The sequence below is a fragment of the Sturnira hondurensis genome, unplaced genomic scaffold, assembly GCF_014824575.4.
Source record: "Sturnira hondurensis isolate 20B ecotype Veracruz unplaced genomic scaffold, ASM1482457v3 Scaffold0021593, whole genome shotgun sequence".
Lineage (NCBI taxonomy): Eukaryota > Metazoa > Chordata > Mammalia > Chiroptera > Phyllostomidae > Sturnira > Sturnira hondurensis.
The window spans coordinates 338,834-354,966 of record NW_028094224.1 but is presented as its reverse complement, the minus strand read 5'-3'; the positions used below and the strand labels follow the sequence as shown (position 1 = coordinate 354,966).

Genomic DNA, 16,133 nt, shown 5'->3' with positions numbered 1-16,133 from the left:
CTAATGTTCTGTCATGTTTTATTTTGATTTTTTTTCTCTTTAAATTTTTTTTTATTTTTAAAAATACAGTGAGAAATAACCCTGGCCAGGTGGCTCAGTAGGTTGGAGCATCATCCCGGACACCAAAAGTTTGCAGGTTTGATTCTTGCTCAGGGCACATGACTGGGTGGTGGGTTCCATCCCTGGTTGGGGTGCATATGGGAGGCAACCGATCAATGTTTCTCTCTCCCCGCCCTTCCCCTCCCTTTCTCTCTCTAAAATCAAAAAACATCCTCAGGTGAGAATTGAAATAAATATATATACACATAAAAAAATAAAGGGCAAATAGAGAAGTTTAGTTTGTTTTAGTAAGATAAGGAGCCCTCAGGGTCGGTAATTGAGGGAATGATAAGGACATTTAAGGAACATGAATGCAGTGATCCCCGTCTGGGTGGACTGGAGTTAGAAAGGCCATCTCAAGACAACAGAAATGCAGGTCTGAGGGAATTAGAACTAAGGGTGGTGGTTTTTATTGATGGAGAAGAACAACATTTTAAAGGAGAAATCTGCTGGCTCACAGTTTTTCCTTCATCTCCACATTTCGTCAGGATAAATTAAGGAAGCCTCTTAAGACTGTATGACTTGGCAGTTGGTGATATTATTAATAACATCCAATGGTGTTTTAATGGGGAGTTGAATTTAAGAAAAAGGAAAAAAATCCCAGTTCCAGTTGGTTTAATTGGAGAATTCTACCAAACATTCAAGGGATAAATAAGTCCTATATTATATAATCCTTTCCAGAGAACAAAAATAAGGTTACACACTCCACCCATATTATGAGGCTAGCAAATCTTACTCTTTCATGTTCTGCTCTTGATTTTCATGAAATGTCCTCCAGTGCTGGTGCCTGTTCATACTTAGGTACAAAACCCCGAGCTGGTACCTAGGTTTCATTTCAATCTAGGTAGTGTGAGTTCTTGTACCTGTAGGAGGCTGCTTGTGCTGCTGGTCTTACCCCAGTGGGAAGTCTGGCTGCAGGTCATAGATAAGCAGGCTACAGGCAGGGAGGCCTTCCCTTAGACTGAGGGGATAGGGAGCAAGCTCACTGGCTGGGGACCTACACAATGAACACAACAAGAGCCGCCTTCTTGGAGTGGAAAGCCTCAGTGTGCTCCCTCTTAGGCAGTGCTGTCTATTTCTCCTGTTCTATTGCAGAAGTCCAGAGTCATCTCCAGGTTTCCTGTGCTTCTCTCTTAGCCTCCATTTTCCTAGTAAAGCTACCCCCACCCCCAACTTATTTCAGGTATCAAGTCATAACTAGAGGACAGAAGCCCCAGCTACCAGTTAGAAAGGGGAGCTGTCTCACAGTCCCAAATGCATTTCTTAGATGAACGGCCCTCTCTTGTCCTTTGCAGCTGTTGACCCGAGGTCGAATTTTTCAAGGGTTTCTCTGGAGATGCACCCCTGGCCTTGGGAGCTTGCATAGCAATTTCCTCTGCTTCTCCAACAATCTGTAATCCCAGTTGCTGATCCTTTTCCAGAAATTCCTCAAACTTTTTGGCCTACTCTTTGTCTTCTGCCACATTAACTTCTGTGCCAGAAAATAATTTCTTTTTTTTTTAGTCTTTCAGTCATGTAAGTAGGTTTTGGGGAGGGAGAGGAAGTAGATATATATGTCACTCTTCCAACGTGAACATGAAACAAGCCATGCTTTTTCCTGTGTACCACCTTCTCTCCTACTTTCTCATTTTTACATACCCCACTTTTGGTTTCTTAAAGAAGGCTTTCTGACTAAAGTGAAATCAGAAGGGGTAGGTTCAGGGAAGTGGAGAGTAGAGGGAAGCTCCCTTAGAGAGGGGACAGTGAGCAAACGTGTGATACTGAAGAAGGATGTGAGTTCAGCCACCTTGTATGACATGTTGAAGAAATTTGCAAAACTGAATTAACTCCATTCCTCTCACTGACTTAATTTTGTTTTGAAAAATATAGTTAAATACCACAAAATATGTTATATAACATGTAATGGGTATGTTCTTATTTTAAAGAATATTTAATTCCTCAGTTTTAATTTTGAACACAGCAAATTTTGACTATCGTGACCCACTTAAGCTCTTAGCCCTTCCCTAGGTTTTTGTTTGTTTGTTTGTTTTGTTTGTTTTTAAGTTTTGTTTTATTCTACAGAGAGGGGAAGGGAGGGAGAAAATTACCCATGGGTCCCCTGAGACGGAACCTGCAACCCAGGCATGTGCATTGAACCGGTGGCCTTTTGGTTTGCATGAGGACACCCAACCAACTGAGCCACACTGGCCAGTGCTCCTTGTTAGTTTTTAAGAACATAAAAGGAGTCATTACAAAGTACTAGAATTACTGTGCCATTTCATATACCATGTATAAAGTGGTCCTTCTGAAACTAAAGTTCAAAACTACATAGGAAGATCTGGGAACACCTCTGAGGCCCTAGGTAGGCAAAATACTTGGTGTCTTATTAGAAACATGTCCCCTGCTTATACAAATACGGAAAATACCAGTAACCAGAAAGTAGTTACTTTGTGTGACTCTTTTTGTGCTCTGGTGTGGTGGCTATTGTTGGACCCTGCTACTCTGGGAAGTTTAAAATGTGTCCTCTAACCCCTGGTGTGGCTAATTCCAGTAGTGGATTAGAATTAAATGCTTGTTTTTCCACATTAGGAAGTCAGTGGATTAATAGAGATTATCTATATAGAGAGAATCAAGAAATGGCAGTCTTAGCATGTTATTTACAAATAAATATGAAGGTTAATAACAGTAGAAGGAGAGAGTTGAAGTGGTCATCTCTGGAGAGGAGTGTGGTCTGGTGTTTTTTACACCATAATCCTGAGAGTATATTTAATTTTTACTTTTTTATTTTAATTCAATTTTTACATATGTATGCAACCATGTAACCACAACCCCTATCAAAGATAAACATTTTTTGTCTTCTGACACCACAGATTAATTTTACTTATTTTTAAACATGTTCTTACAAGACCACATAATATTTTTGAGATTCATGCAAATTATTCATCTATCAGTAGCTCCTTTTTATGTCTGGTTAGCATTTTGTTGTATGAACATAACTCAGTTTTCCTGTTGATGACCTTTTGGGTTTGTCCAGTTTGGTCCTACCATGAATGAAGCTGCCCTGGACTTAGCTTTTCATATCTCTTAGGTTAATACCTAGGAGTGAGACTGCGGGTCATAATGTAGGTGTTACTTCATTAAAAACTGCCATTTTTCCGAACTGCTCGTAGCAATACACTCCCACTGGTAGTGAGTGTGTGGTTCTCATCGCTTCACATCTGCATCAGCACTTGATATTGTTAGTCACTGTGATGTTAGCAGTTATACATCACTGTGGTCTTGATTTTCTCTTTCCCTAATGAACAATGATGTTGAGTACACTTTCATGTACTTATTGGCCATTCATATATATTCTTTTGTAAAGTGTGTAATAAATTCTTTGTTAATGTTGGTTTGTCTTATGACTGAATTATAAGAGTTCTTTCTATATTCTGAATACCAGTCAAAAATATGTATTGCAAGTCCTTTGCAGTTTGTAGCCTTTTTACACTTTCTTAATGGTATTTTTTGTTGAGCAGATTATTTAAATTTTTATGAAGTCAACTTTTTCAATTTTATGTTATCATTAGTGCCTTTTGAAAAATATTTGTGAAGATCATGATGCTATTTTACTTCTGAACTACAACTTTGGGTTTTAAAAATTATTTTTTTAATGTAAAAACAGGAACAGAGCTCTAGTCTAGCACCAGATGAAAGTCAGGAGCTGTGAGATGAAGGGCAAAAATGAGTGATTTGAGAGTCTAGAAGCGCTGAAACTTCTCCGTGTTTAGGTGACAGGACCCTCAAAAATAAATCAGAACTAATACCTGGACAGGAATTTCTGGGGTAGCGTTGGGGACTGGGCGGAAACCTTCCTGTGGCCATGGGCAGAAATGGAAAGGGGAAATGAAGGTGAAGAGTGGGGGCGCACCTGAGCGCTGAGATGGGTGATTAGGAAAGGTGCTGAAGGAATAAAAATGTGGGACGAAAACAACAAAAGCAAAAGACATTTTTTCACAACCTCCACCCCTGAGATCCTACTTAGTCTGAAAAGTTAAGACTAATACAATGAGTATATAAAGAATGAACACCGGTTTCCCGAACTCTGGTGTTAAAACCAAGGTCAACTACTGAGGCTTATTTAACCCTGGATTTAGGGGTTAAAAAGGCGAAATTGCAAACGCAGGGTTTTGTAAACCAGTGTAAATCGTTGAAACGGGAAGTGGTGGAAGATCTGTGAAGAAGTTACATTCAGTGAATTATTTTTTAATTTTAATAGTGTAAAGTGTACTCTTACTAGGTGCATTTTATACTATGAGCGACGATTAACAGGAATTCCTCAAGGACCAGGTATGTATTTGGAAAGGACACCTGGCAACAGGGGCCAGCTTACCAACCTGAAGGGAGCCCAGGGAACCAGAGTCCCTCGCCTCCGAGTCCGTGCTCGGACCTCTGCTCTGGAGCCCGCGGCCCCAGCCAGGCGCAGGCGCGGAAGGAGCCCGAGGCGCCGACCATAGAGCTTTCAGACCACCGGGGTTCCTAGAGAGCTACCGGAAATGCCAATGGGCAAAATGCGCTTTGACCGGTGTTGTCCCCCGGCTGGTGTGGAAGCTGCGGCCGTAGAGGCCTGCTCAGGTTGCAGTAGCTTTCCACCCCTTTAATCCCCGATCTAACCCCAGGGCTCTCTGCTTCCCGCAGCCTCCCTTCCCCACCCCGGCCGCCCGCAGGACTCGCGGTGAGTACCCTTCGGCCTGGGCCTGAGGGCGTTTTGTGGCCAGAGCGGCGCCGCCAGGGACAAACCTAAGGGTCCGAGCGGGGCGGGGCCGGGTGGCGCCCAGGCCGTGGGGATCGCCACCGCCGGACTGCATCGGCGCCCACGCCCCTCAGCTTTCAGGAGGGAACCTTTTATAAGGGGGTGTTTTCTTCATCGATCATGGATTAGTGGTGTTACTTGCAGTCAAGCATGTTTGTTGTCTTAAAATAGGAGACGGCCCCCACATTATCTTTTTACAGGTGTATCCACCAAGTGAATAGCTTTTATGCAGCAATTTTGCTTTTCCGTCACTATAAGATTCTCATGTTTTAAAAAGATATATTTTGCTCTGAGAAGCCCCATTTGTTCCTGAAAACCTATCTTTGTCGTGAAGTTATTCTGCTCTTTGTAGTGCAGTATTCAGAAAATGGTGGCGTTGGCTGGACAGTTGTACAAAATGAAACACTTCTGGCGACCTTGGGGCAGTGTGGAGTTCAGCCTTGTTCAGAATCCCTCCGCTGTTAGAAGAGCTCACTGAAGCAGGTGCCGTTTGGGTCGCTTGTGAGCAACTTGTACTGCCACCCTCGCTAAACAGGACTCAGGTTTTGTCGCTTGGTCAGAGACGCTTGTTTGTGCAGTAGCCACTGTTGTAGCAAATGCAGACATACTTTGAATTTCTGTTGTGATTAAGCGTGAAGTGCGGTGAGCGCCAAAGCATTCAGTGTGTGCCGCCAGAGACACAGCAGAGCACCTCTTCTTGATCTTATAAACCTGGAAAGTGTCTCCTGTTTTATTTTTAGTTCCCAAACTAGACTTAATTCGTCTGAAAGAAGAAAATATTTCTTCTGCATCTATTGAAAAAGTAATGCAGTTAAAAGGCCAAGTTGCTCCCTCAGTAGTTCTCAGGATTATAGGGTTTGAGGTCAGAAGAAGCCTTAAAGGTTGACTGTTGTAATGTCCCGAATCAATAAAATGATCAGGGGTGTCAAAAGGAGGCTCAAGAAGCCGTCTTTATCCACAAGGAGCTTCCCAACTTAACTACTGGTGTGTGTGCACAAACAGAGAGGAAGGCACACAGCAGATTAAGTTTGTAGTGTATCTTTTCATATTAGCTTCGTTATAGATTGGAATGGTCAAAAACTGATCAAGAGGGGAAGAGACTAAAAAGAAAGGACAATACTTGTTTGTTGATTTAGTATAAAATGTGAACAGACCAGATAAATTACTTCCATCAAAGCTTTGCTGTTGAGACTATTTAATATGATATTAACATTTTAATTTAATGTTTTAACATACCAACAATATAAAGTTCTTAAATGGTACACCCTTAATATTGAAATAGTTTGTAGTTGGTATTGATGAGGATTAATTTTAAGGAGAACATGGCTGGTTGTTCAGTAAAGGTGAGCACTGGCCTTAAGAAAATTCAAAAGAAGCCCTGGCTGGGTGGCCCAGATGGTTGGAGCCTCATCTTAAAACTGAAAGGTTGCAGATTTGATCCCTGATTCAGGCATGGAAGGCAACTAGTGAATGAGTGAATGCTTCTCTCTTGTATCAATGTTTCTCTCTCTCCCCTTCCTCTCTCTCTAAAAGCAATTTAAAAAATATCGTCAGATGAGAATTAAAAAAAAACCCTCAAAAGAAAACGTGGTCAAACTGGGACTCTGGAGCATCCTGTTCAAAACAGTGAAAGGTCAGTGTGCATGTCCCATGGTGATAGCCTTTCAAGTTTTTAAACTATAGGTGACTCTTTTAAGAAAATTTAAGAATTTATTAATTATAATTGATCATTTAAATAAATTATTTTAAAATTATTAATGTTAATCCTGTCTGTTCAAAACAAACTTACTTACCCCTTGTCTTAAATCCTCCTCTTTCCCAAATTCACTCTTCCCTAAAATCTCACTATTCCATGAAATATCCCCTTAATCTCTGATGTCAATCACCAGATTGAAACTTATCTCTTGTTTCTTGGTTCTTGCTATCTGTAGTTTACTCTCCAAACTGTTGTTCCCAGCCTTGTCTCATTTCAAAGATAATTTCCAATTCTCTCCCTTTTCTAAGTAGGGGTTCATGACCTTGTTGGAGTTCTTGGTGGGGGTCAGGTCTGTGAACTCTGCTGAAATTGAATATAAACTTTTATGCCTGTGGGCTTTTTTCTTGGGAGAAGTTCTCTGTTTTCATTAGATTGTAGAGACTGAACCAACATCCCACCCTCCCCAACAAAAGAAAGCCTGGAAGGTGGAGACACTGCTCTGAAAACTCAGATTGTCCTTCTGAGCACCTGTCCATTCTCTGGCTTGTGGACTGTAGGTCTGTGGTTCTGTGTTTGGATATTCTGCCTTCACTTATGTTCTTCAGTCCATTGTGTGCTGTTCTGCTATTATGATCTTTCTGGCAAACAAAAATGGTATAATGTCCATGCTTAAAAAAAGAAAAAGCTCACTGCCACCAACAGGCATTTGCCAAGAAAACCATGACCGTGGGCAGACAGTTCCAGTGCTCTACACAATATGATAAACCCTGAGTTCGAGCCACAAGACGAATACCTAGACAAGAATAAGCCCTATAATCTGCTTGGTGGGGGGCCGGGGGGAAGGTACAGGGTGGGGACAACAGAGAAGCCTTGTGGAAAAAGGTAATAGTCAAGCTGAGACTTTCGAATAAGACTTGAGTGGTTTCAGCTGGACCAGGGTTTATTGCCTTGGCATGGACACTTCGTTTTTGGGCTGTGCTTTGCATTGTAGGATGTTTAGTAGCATCTCTGGCCTCTATCCACTAGATACTAGTAGCACCCCTTCCTCTCAGCTGTGACAACAAAAAATGCTTCTAGACGTTGCCAAGTGTCTCTTGGTGAAAGGGGTACAATTGCCCTCAGTCGAGACTCACTGAGCTAAAGTAAAGGGCTCTGCAGTAGAATTTTAAAAACAGTTCCTGATTTTTTTAAAAAAAGAACAGTTTTGAACAGATATTTCACCAAGGAGTATATACAGATGGCAAAAAAGCCCATGAAAGGATGCTGAACATTATTAGTAGGGAAATGAAAATGAAAACCATAGTGAGACCCCATTATGTGCCTATTAGAATATCTTAATTTTTTTAAAAACCAGTATCAGGTGCTGGTCCAGATACAGAGCAGCTACAATTCTCACACATTTCTAGAGGAATGTGAAGTGTCGCAGCCACTTTGGAAAACAGTTCGACAGTGTCTTATAAAGTTGTACATCACTTACCATGAAGCTTACCACAGTTGCTGCTGGATATTTACTCAAGTAAACTGACTCTGTCACTTCATAGTGGCTTTATTTGTAACCATCAAAAACTGGAATCAACTGAGATGTCTAACTGGAGAACAGATAAACATACTGATAACATTCAACCACATTGATGATCTCAGATGTATTACACTGAGTGAAGATGCCAGACTCCAAAGGCCTCATCCTGTATGGTTTTATTTATAAAACATTCTGGAAGGTCATGAGGGTTTGGGACTAGTCTTTGGGTTTGCAGGTAGTGATCCAGGTTCCTTGGAGATGCAGGACCAGTGTTTCGAAGAGGAAAAGATGGCGATAAGGTCCACAGTAGAAGTTAGCCTTGAGGTCGGAGGGAAGACAGGCTCCCAGGCAGGATAACGAATGTTAGGTGGAGGACAGTCCTTGACAGTACTTTGAGTTGAACTATTTGGAAATTAGTCTCATCTGTTGAGAGTGAGGACAGGTTGAGAGCTAAAGTATGTAGAAGCAGTACAGCTAGTATAGCAACACTGAAAGAAGTTGAGTCAGCAGCTCTGGGGACCAGAACTTTAATTAGATGCAGTGCACCTAGTTTCTTGACTTTGTTTACCCAAGTCTACATCCCTAAGGAGTGAAAACAGATAAGTTGGTATGAGAAAAGGCTACCGAGTTAAGGGGTTGCTTCTGGAAGATGGGAGGGGAAGACTTATGCATGGCCAAGCTGTGAAGTCCACGGCAGAGTAGGGAGCTTGTTAAGATGTCTTAATAAGTCACTATGACCTTTGACTTCCCTTAACACTGTCATTTTCTCTTGTAAAGAAGTCCCCTTAAAGAAGAGGCCCTCAGACGGTTCTCTCTTAAGAAGATAAGAAGGGAGTGGGAACAAGTCTCCTGAGCTCTTCCAGCCCTACATGGCTGCAGAATCAAGAAAGTGTTTAGCCCCATCCCCACCCAGCCAGGCTCCAGAAGAGGACCTTGTAATCGTCAAGGTCGAGGAAGATCATGGTTGGGACCAGGAATCCAGTCGAGGTGAACACAGCCCTCCTGGCCAAGAGCTCTTCCGCCTGCGATTCAGGAAGCTGTGTTACCCGGAGACCCAAGGACCCCGAGAAGCCCTGATCCAGCTGCGGGCACTTTGCCACCAGTGGCTGAGGCCAGACTTGAACAGCAAGGAGCAGATCCTGGAGCTGCTGGTGCTGGAACAGTTCCTGAGCATCCTGCCTACAGAGCTGCAGGCCCTGGTGAAGGAGCATCATCTGGAGAGTGGGGAGGAGGTGGTCACCCTGTTGGAGGATCTGGAGAGGCAGATTGATGTACTGGGACGACCAGTAAGTAGCAGGAGGTGTGTGTGCTGGGCCCGGGGTTCCTGGAGGCTGGGTGGAAGGTGGTGGGCATAAACGCTGGCCAGGAGTTTCTGCTCTCAGAGGAAAACATGGTGTTGCATGGCTTGTGTTGACAGTTCTCTTTTTAAGGTTACAAATCCATGTTTTATCCTCCTAACACGCCTGTACTCTGTTACTGCTCGTGTTTGCCAGATGCATAGAGAGCTGAAATTACTTTTTCAGGGACACCCAAGCATTAAAGGTAGATCTGAGACCATCAGAAGTTAGATGGTCCTACTTCCTCATCAGAAGTTTTTTTCCACTGAGTAGCCCTGCTCTGTTCCTGTTCATTGCCCTTCTTCCCCAACCTTGGGAGTGTAGAGTGTTATTGTTGGGCCCAGGGAGGGCGTAGCAGATCCTTTCCTTTGGTTTCCATGCCAATAGACATGTTTGTGCACGTTGCTGATGGAGGAAGGCAGCACGTGCCCCGTAAATGTGCTCTTGGTCCTCTCACACCTTCACCTCGTTTCTCAGAGGGATTCCTCCTAATGTACCTGCCCATTGTGTCCAGATCCCAGCTCGTGCACACGGACACAGGGTCCCCTGGGAGGAGGTCGTGCACTCGGAACCTGCACCAGAGCCCCCGGACGCTCAGCTCCAGCCTGCGGAAACCCTGCACATGGCTCCCGTGCTCCCTGGGCCCCGAGACAGAGGTGAGGAGCCGATTTCACTGAAGAGGCGGAAGAAGGAAGGAACCCCACCTTCTTCCTAGGAACCAATCTCTCCAGACCGTTCTTGGTTCTGGTGTAAATGTTTGTCTGAGTTTCACATATGGACTGTCAGTCCCAAGGCTAAACTCATGAGCAAATTAAAGAATTGGCGAATTTTGAGTATTCATGTTTCTGTTATCCCAACGTGTTTGCAACAAGGCATTTTTGAGGTGGTCCAGTTTCATCGTGACTCCTCACCCCGTCAGATGCCTCACTGGCACACTGCTCATCTTGTCCACAGTTCACCTGCAGATGTTGCCAGTGGTTCCAGTGCTTTTGTCCAAGACACCACCTTCATTACTCGGCCTTTCTGTGCTTCTCATGATCTTAACATTTCTGAACTGTGCCGGTCAATTATTTTGTAAAGTGGCTGCAATTTGGATTTTTATGGCGTTTCCTCATGTTTAGGTTCAGTTGTGTCTGTTCGGCAGGAACACCCGGAAGTGAGGTTGTGTTCTCTTCAGGGTTATAGCAGGTATTTGTCCATTTATTGCTGATGATAAGTTTGATGACTTGGTTAAGGTTATTCTTGCTGGGTTAATTGGCAGTAAAGTTACCATTTTTCTTTTTATAATTAATAAGTAATTTCTGCCCTGGCTGGTGTAGCTCAGTGGATTGAGCTCATCAGGCCCAGCGGGGGACACATGAGAGGCAACCACACACTGATGTTTCTCTCCCTCTCTATCTCTTTCCCGTCCCCTCTCTCTAAAAATAAATAAATAAAATTTTTTTTTTTTAAAGTAATTTGTGGGAAGTTACTCTTGAGTCTGCATAAATAGCCTGGTCCTCATCACACTTGTTGCTCAAATACTGGTTTTAGTATTAATTGGTGCTTCTTCACTAAATTGGTGATTACTAAGACAGTTGCAAAATGACAATTTTCTAACTCTGTTATTCCTTTTACATTTATTTGTCTATTGTAATGGAGACTGTTCCCTTCTCCCTATTTTATTTTATTATTTTTAATTTATTAGTATGGACTCAATTCTTATTTTATACCATAAATATTCTGTTACTATGTTTATTTTGATGCTTAAACTGTCTCAGATTTGCCAGAGAGTCTGGCTCCTATGTCCTTTTGACATTTTCCATCATTTTTTGAGGCCTTGCTTTCTTATAGAATAAATTATTTTAGTCTAATCTCATACTTGCCCTGCACTTACTATGTTTTTATTTATGTAGGTTATAGTAGTTTGTTATATATAGATGGAATTTTAATATTTCTAGAGAAAATATATAGAAACATTTTCAACTACGAATGAAATTCTCATCTGAAGTTCTAAGGCCTGTTGCCGATTTTGGTTTTGTCACTGTCTGGTGTCTGTAGGAGGCAGCTACTGGCAGTTTTGGTAGACATTTCGGAAGGTAGCGGAGTAACTACAGACAGATTGCTGAGAGACCAGGACCTGAAGGGATCCTGACAGGCACAGGGATAGACTGCAGCTGCGGTCAGGGGAGAGACTACAGCAGCTCTTGTTGGGAAACCGTGCACTTCGTATGTTTGACCTGCACTGCAGACTGAGTGGAACGTCAAAGCACAGGGGTTTTGTGGACCACCATAGGTGTGGGCACAGTGCCCAGGCTACCAGCATTTGACAGGCACAATCTCGGGTATGCACTCCTATGGAAATACAGGTAATTTAGGCTGGGTTACTGCTGGCTTCCACAAGTACAGAGCAAGGCTGGCCTCCATCACGGCTCCTTTCTCCTCCTCAGCCACATCCACATCTCAGAGTCCCACCCCTTCCCAGGAAGGAAGTCCTGGAGACCAGGTGGCAGCGTCGCTTCTTACAGCAGGGTTCCAGGTGAGTTGTGCTCCTTCCCACTGAAACCCTGTACCTGTCCTTGATCCTGTTTGTGACATTGACCCACTGTGTATAGACTGCCTGTAGTGGTACTCATCCAGAACTTGCCCAAAATTACTTTGAGTAGAGACAGATTAATCCTTGACTTGGCACATTTTCTTCTTCCCAGCTGTTCAGCTCCTTCATACAGTACATCCCCAGCTCTTAATCCTCTCTTACTCTGGTGGGTCTCTGAGACTGGGTTTGAGGTGTGCGACAATCCCGGTCCTCGGATGGTTGCTTGTTTTGTTTCAGACTTTGGAGAAGATTGAAGACATGGCTGTGTCCCTGATTCGAGAGGAGTGGCTTCTTGCTCCATCCCAGGAGGATCTGAATAGAGATCACAGGCCAGAGAATTACAGAAATGTGTTCACCTTGGGTAAGGAGACCTCTGGTGGTTGTTATTATTATCACTTAAGGGTTTTTGTTTGTTCGTTTGTTTGCGTTTTATGTATACTTGATTGTGAGCTTTCTGAAACATGTACTTGAGTTTAAATTCAGGATCCACAGAGAAATGTTGAGACTTCTTGAGGTCTAAAGTGAAACTTTCATTCTCCGACCCCAGATGGACTTACCTGACTCTTTCAGTGCTCCCCTACTTCACGCATTGCTTCCATCCCCAGTTCTCATAAGACGTTTGTGTAGATTGTTCTCACTTAGGCCGGTTGTTCTCCTCCCTTTCAGTGACTGGGGCTTTTTTCCATTTCTGTCCCACTCATTAGATCTTTTTGTCATCCATATTCCTTCCCACTCCCTGGCTTCCACTTCTTCTCAGCTGACCCCTTCCAAAAACCTTTTTTAGTCCACCTTCCAATAACCTTTTTCATGGCACTACTTCCCCGGTAGCTGGTGGTACTTGGCTTTGACCTGCACCACCCACCTCCCCCTGTCAGGAAGTCATTTTGGAGGCAGATGGAAGCTTTGCATTTCTTGTAGCTGTTCCCTGTGTGTTTTCCTTTCCCCCTATCTTCGTTTCCTTTTTCCTAACAGATGGAATAGGAAGTGACATTGGCTTGATGTTTATTTATTACATTTTTATTTCAGGTGGTGAGGCCAGGAATGAGAACAGGGAATTAGCTTCGAAACAGGTCATATCTACCAGAGTCCAACTACATGGAGAAAGAACTGCCAAATGCAACGGGGATGCTATCGGGAGTCCTGAGCATGGAGAAGCCCAAGACCTGGGCAGATTGGACAGGCCACGGGGAAACCCCACTCAGGAGAGACGACACAAATGTGATGAATGTGGGAAGAGCTTTGCTCAGAGCTCAGGCCTCGTTCGCCACTGGAGAATCCACACTGGGGAAAAGCCCTACCAGTGCAGCGTGTGTGGGAAAGCCTTCAGTTACAGGTCAGCCCTTCTTTCCCATCAGGACATCCACAACAAAGTGAAACGCTATCACTGTAAGGAGTGTGGCAAAGCCTTCAGTCAAAACACAGGCCTGATCCTGCATCAGAGAATCCACACTGGGGAGAAGCCGTATCAGTGCAACCAGTGCGGGAAGGCTTTCAGTCAGAGTGCGGGCCTTATTCTGCACCAGAGAATCCACAGTGGGGAGAGACCCTATGAATGTAACGAGTGTGGGAAAGCCTTCAGTCATAGCTCACATCTCATTGGACATCAGAGAATCCACACAGGAGAGAAGCCCTATGAGTGTGATGAGTGTGGGAAAACCTTCAGGCGGAGCTCACATCTTATTGGCCATCAGAGAAGCCACACTGGGGAGAAACCCTACAAATGCAATGAGTGTGGGAGGGCCTTCAGTCAGAAGTCAGGCCTTATTGAGCATCAGAGAATCCACACTGGAGAGCGGCCCTATAAATGCAAAGAATGTGGGAAAGCCTTCAATGGGAACACTGGCCTCATTCAGCATCTGAGAATCCACACAGGGGAGAAGCCCTATCAGTGTAGTGAGTGTGGGAAAGCCTTTATTCAGAGGTCTAGTCTCATTCGACACCAGAGAATCCACAGTGGAGAAAAACCTGAATCCACAGGCGTTTAGGGGAAAACTTGAGTCATAGCTTGGTCGTTATTCAACATTAACCACATGCAGGTGACAGTCCTTTCAGTGCAGTAAAAAGGCAGAAAGTGTATCATCATTGCGACCTGATACAGGGTCAGTATCGATAGTGGTGGCAGTTAGAATAGCTCTTGAGTAGTTCCTGAGTAACCTCGATGCAGGTTGATTAGCTTGACTGTCCTGGGAGGTGGCCGATGGCCCAGGGTACCCTTTAGATGCTTAAAGAGCATCAGAGCAAGCTGTTTGTGGCTGGAGGCACCTAACTTTGTCTTCTGGGTGAGTAGCTGTAGGTTCGAGCAAGGCTTCTCCTGGCTCCTCTGCTTCTCCCGCCCCCACCCCAGGACCCCTCCCCAGTTATTCCCCAGGAGGGACACATGTACTCCTTGTCTACCTAGGAGGCTGCTTTAGAGTTCAAAGCAGCCTCTGCGTGACTTAGATTTGTATTTAGCTTTCTAAAATTCTAGTTCTAGGGAAATTTTTACAGACACAATGTATTAATGCTTAAGTGTGCATTTTATTCTGATGTTCCTGGTGGTCTGTGGAAACTCATATTCTCACGCAAACTCAGAACAGCACTCCTTTCTTTCATCACCTCCACTGACTCCACGGAGTCATCCCACACCCCATATGTCCCTGTCCGGCCCCAGGCCCCATGAGGGTTGTGGGACTCTGCAGAGAAAGGTGAGTGCGGACAGCCCGGCTGCTCTTGAGTGTGGGTGATTGTCCCTTGTGGTGACATCTGGCTCTTTACACCTCTACACTACACGCTCTGGTATAGGTGTATGTTTTACACCATCCTAGTTAGGGTGTCACATGGGAGGAGACAGGCTTGAGGAAGACGTGACAGTCTTTGCCCAGAATGTGCGCTCGCCGCTCTGATCTGGGCCAGCACACTCCTGCAGGTGGTCGGTCCTCTTGTCATCACTCTGGGCCCCCTTTTCAGCTGGCCAGCACCTCTGTCTTCATCTGCTTCTTGCCATGAGTTTATATGTCACAATAGTGACCTCTCACATCCCACCTGCAGTCCAGCAAAGACAACCTTTAACTTGTTGCCATGGGGACTGCCTTTCATCTCAGAAGCTGGTTTAACAGAGCATCAGGGCTCACGTGCCCACACAGGCATCGTCCTTTCAGTTGGGCGGTTGCAGTTGCTCCAGTGGTGCTATTGTTGCGGTGACCACTGCTGCAGATGCCCCATCTGATAAACCACACAGGAGTACTCTGCTTTAGAATCACGTGTCCTTTTTGACTGTTCGATTACCCACTTACCAGATTTGGAATTGAGTAACTTTTGGTGAATTCCAAAGTCATCTTTCATAATGGGAATCAATTCCATTAATCCTACTCAGAAAAAGAGGAAAAAGTCCTGCTGAAAACTCCAAGAAAAGTTACATAACTTTGCACTGTGACTATTCTGAACAGGGGTAACACTTACTATTTTATGATTGATATTTTTAAAAATCAGTCATAAAAATCTTACATCAGAGAGATCCCCCTTTGATTTCATAAACTCCATGTAATACCCTTTCTCCTGCCCTGTGGCTTACCTTCACTGCGAACACCAAGTTTACCTACACCTATTACTGGTCCTCACTGTCATTCATCATCCCAGTTCCCTTGGTGAACTTTTCAAGACAGTGCTTCCAGTTGTCTTGCCATTTTATTTTTTATGCCAGTAAAAAGAGGTTTATTTTGGTGTATGTTCTTTCTTTTCTTCTCTCTCTCCCTGTCTCTCTCCCACCCCCTCCCCTCTGTCTCTCTGTCTCTCTTCTGTGGATTATCATTCCTGATTCCCTTGTACTTGAAATTTCAAGAAACCAGAAGCTAATAAATCTGGTTGTCTCCAGATCCTTGCTCTGTTTCAGTTGTGCCTTACTCTCAGAGACTAATTCTGCCTGAGGCCAGTGCCGCCTCTGTGCACACATCACCTTGGGTGGATATGGGAGAATGTGTGTAGAATCCGGCAGAAATTCAGAGGGAAAATATGACCAGAGAGATCAGTGTTATACTGGGTGAATGTGAAGAAGGGTGACTCAGCACCTACAGAAAAGCCCTAGTAGTAAAAGACAGACACACCAAGTTCCTTTATCCTGCAGATTCTGTTTTTGTGGTCTTAATCTGAAGTGAACTGCT

At 44.1% G+C, this 16,133-nt stretch overlaps 1 protein-coding gene across 3 annotated transcripts; it reads left to right on the top strand.

The window, feature by feature from the left end:
- Positions 1–4,581: 4,581 nt before the first annotated feature.
- ZKSCAN8 (zinc finger with KRAB and SCAN domains 8) lies at positions 4,582–15,853 on the top strand. Of its 3 annotated transcripts, XM_037033046.1 has the most exons (7): positions 4,582–4,792; positions 6,404–6,503; positions 8,863–9,371; positions 9,937–10,078; positions 11,852–11,940; positions 12,235–12,358; positions 13,024–15,853. In XM_037033046.1, exons 3-7 carry the CDS (start codon positions 8,955–8,957, stop codon positions 13,980–13,982), a joined length of 1,731 nt encoding a protein of 576 aa, XP_036888941.1. In that variant the 5' UTR covers positions 4,582–4,792; positions 6,404–6,503; positions 8,863–8,954; the 3' UTR covers positions 13,983–15,853. The 3 variants fall into 3 exon arrangements, with proteins under 3 accessions (XP_036888941.1, XP_036888942.1, XP_036888938.1); XM_037033047.1 differs by lacking the exon at positions 6,404–6,503 and having other exon boundaries at positions 8,866–9,371; XM_037033043.1 differs by lacking the exon at positions 6,404–6,503.
- Positions 15,854–16,133: the final 280 nt, after the last annotated feature.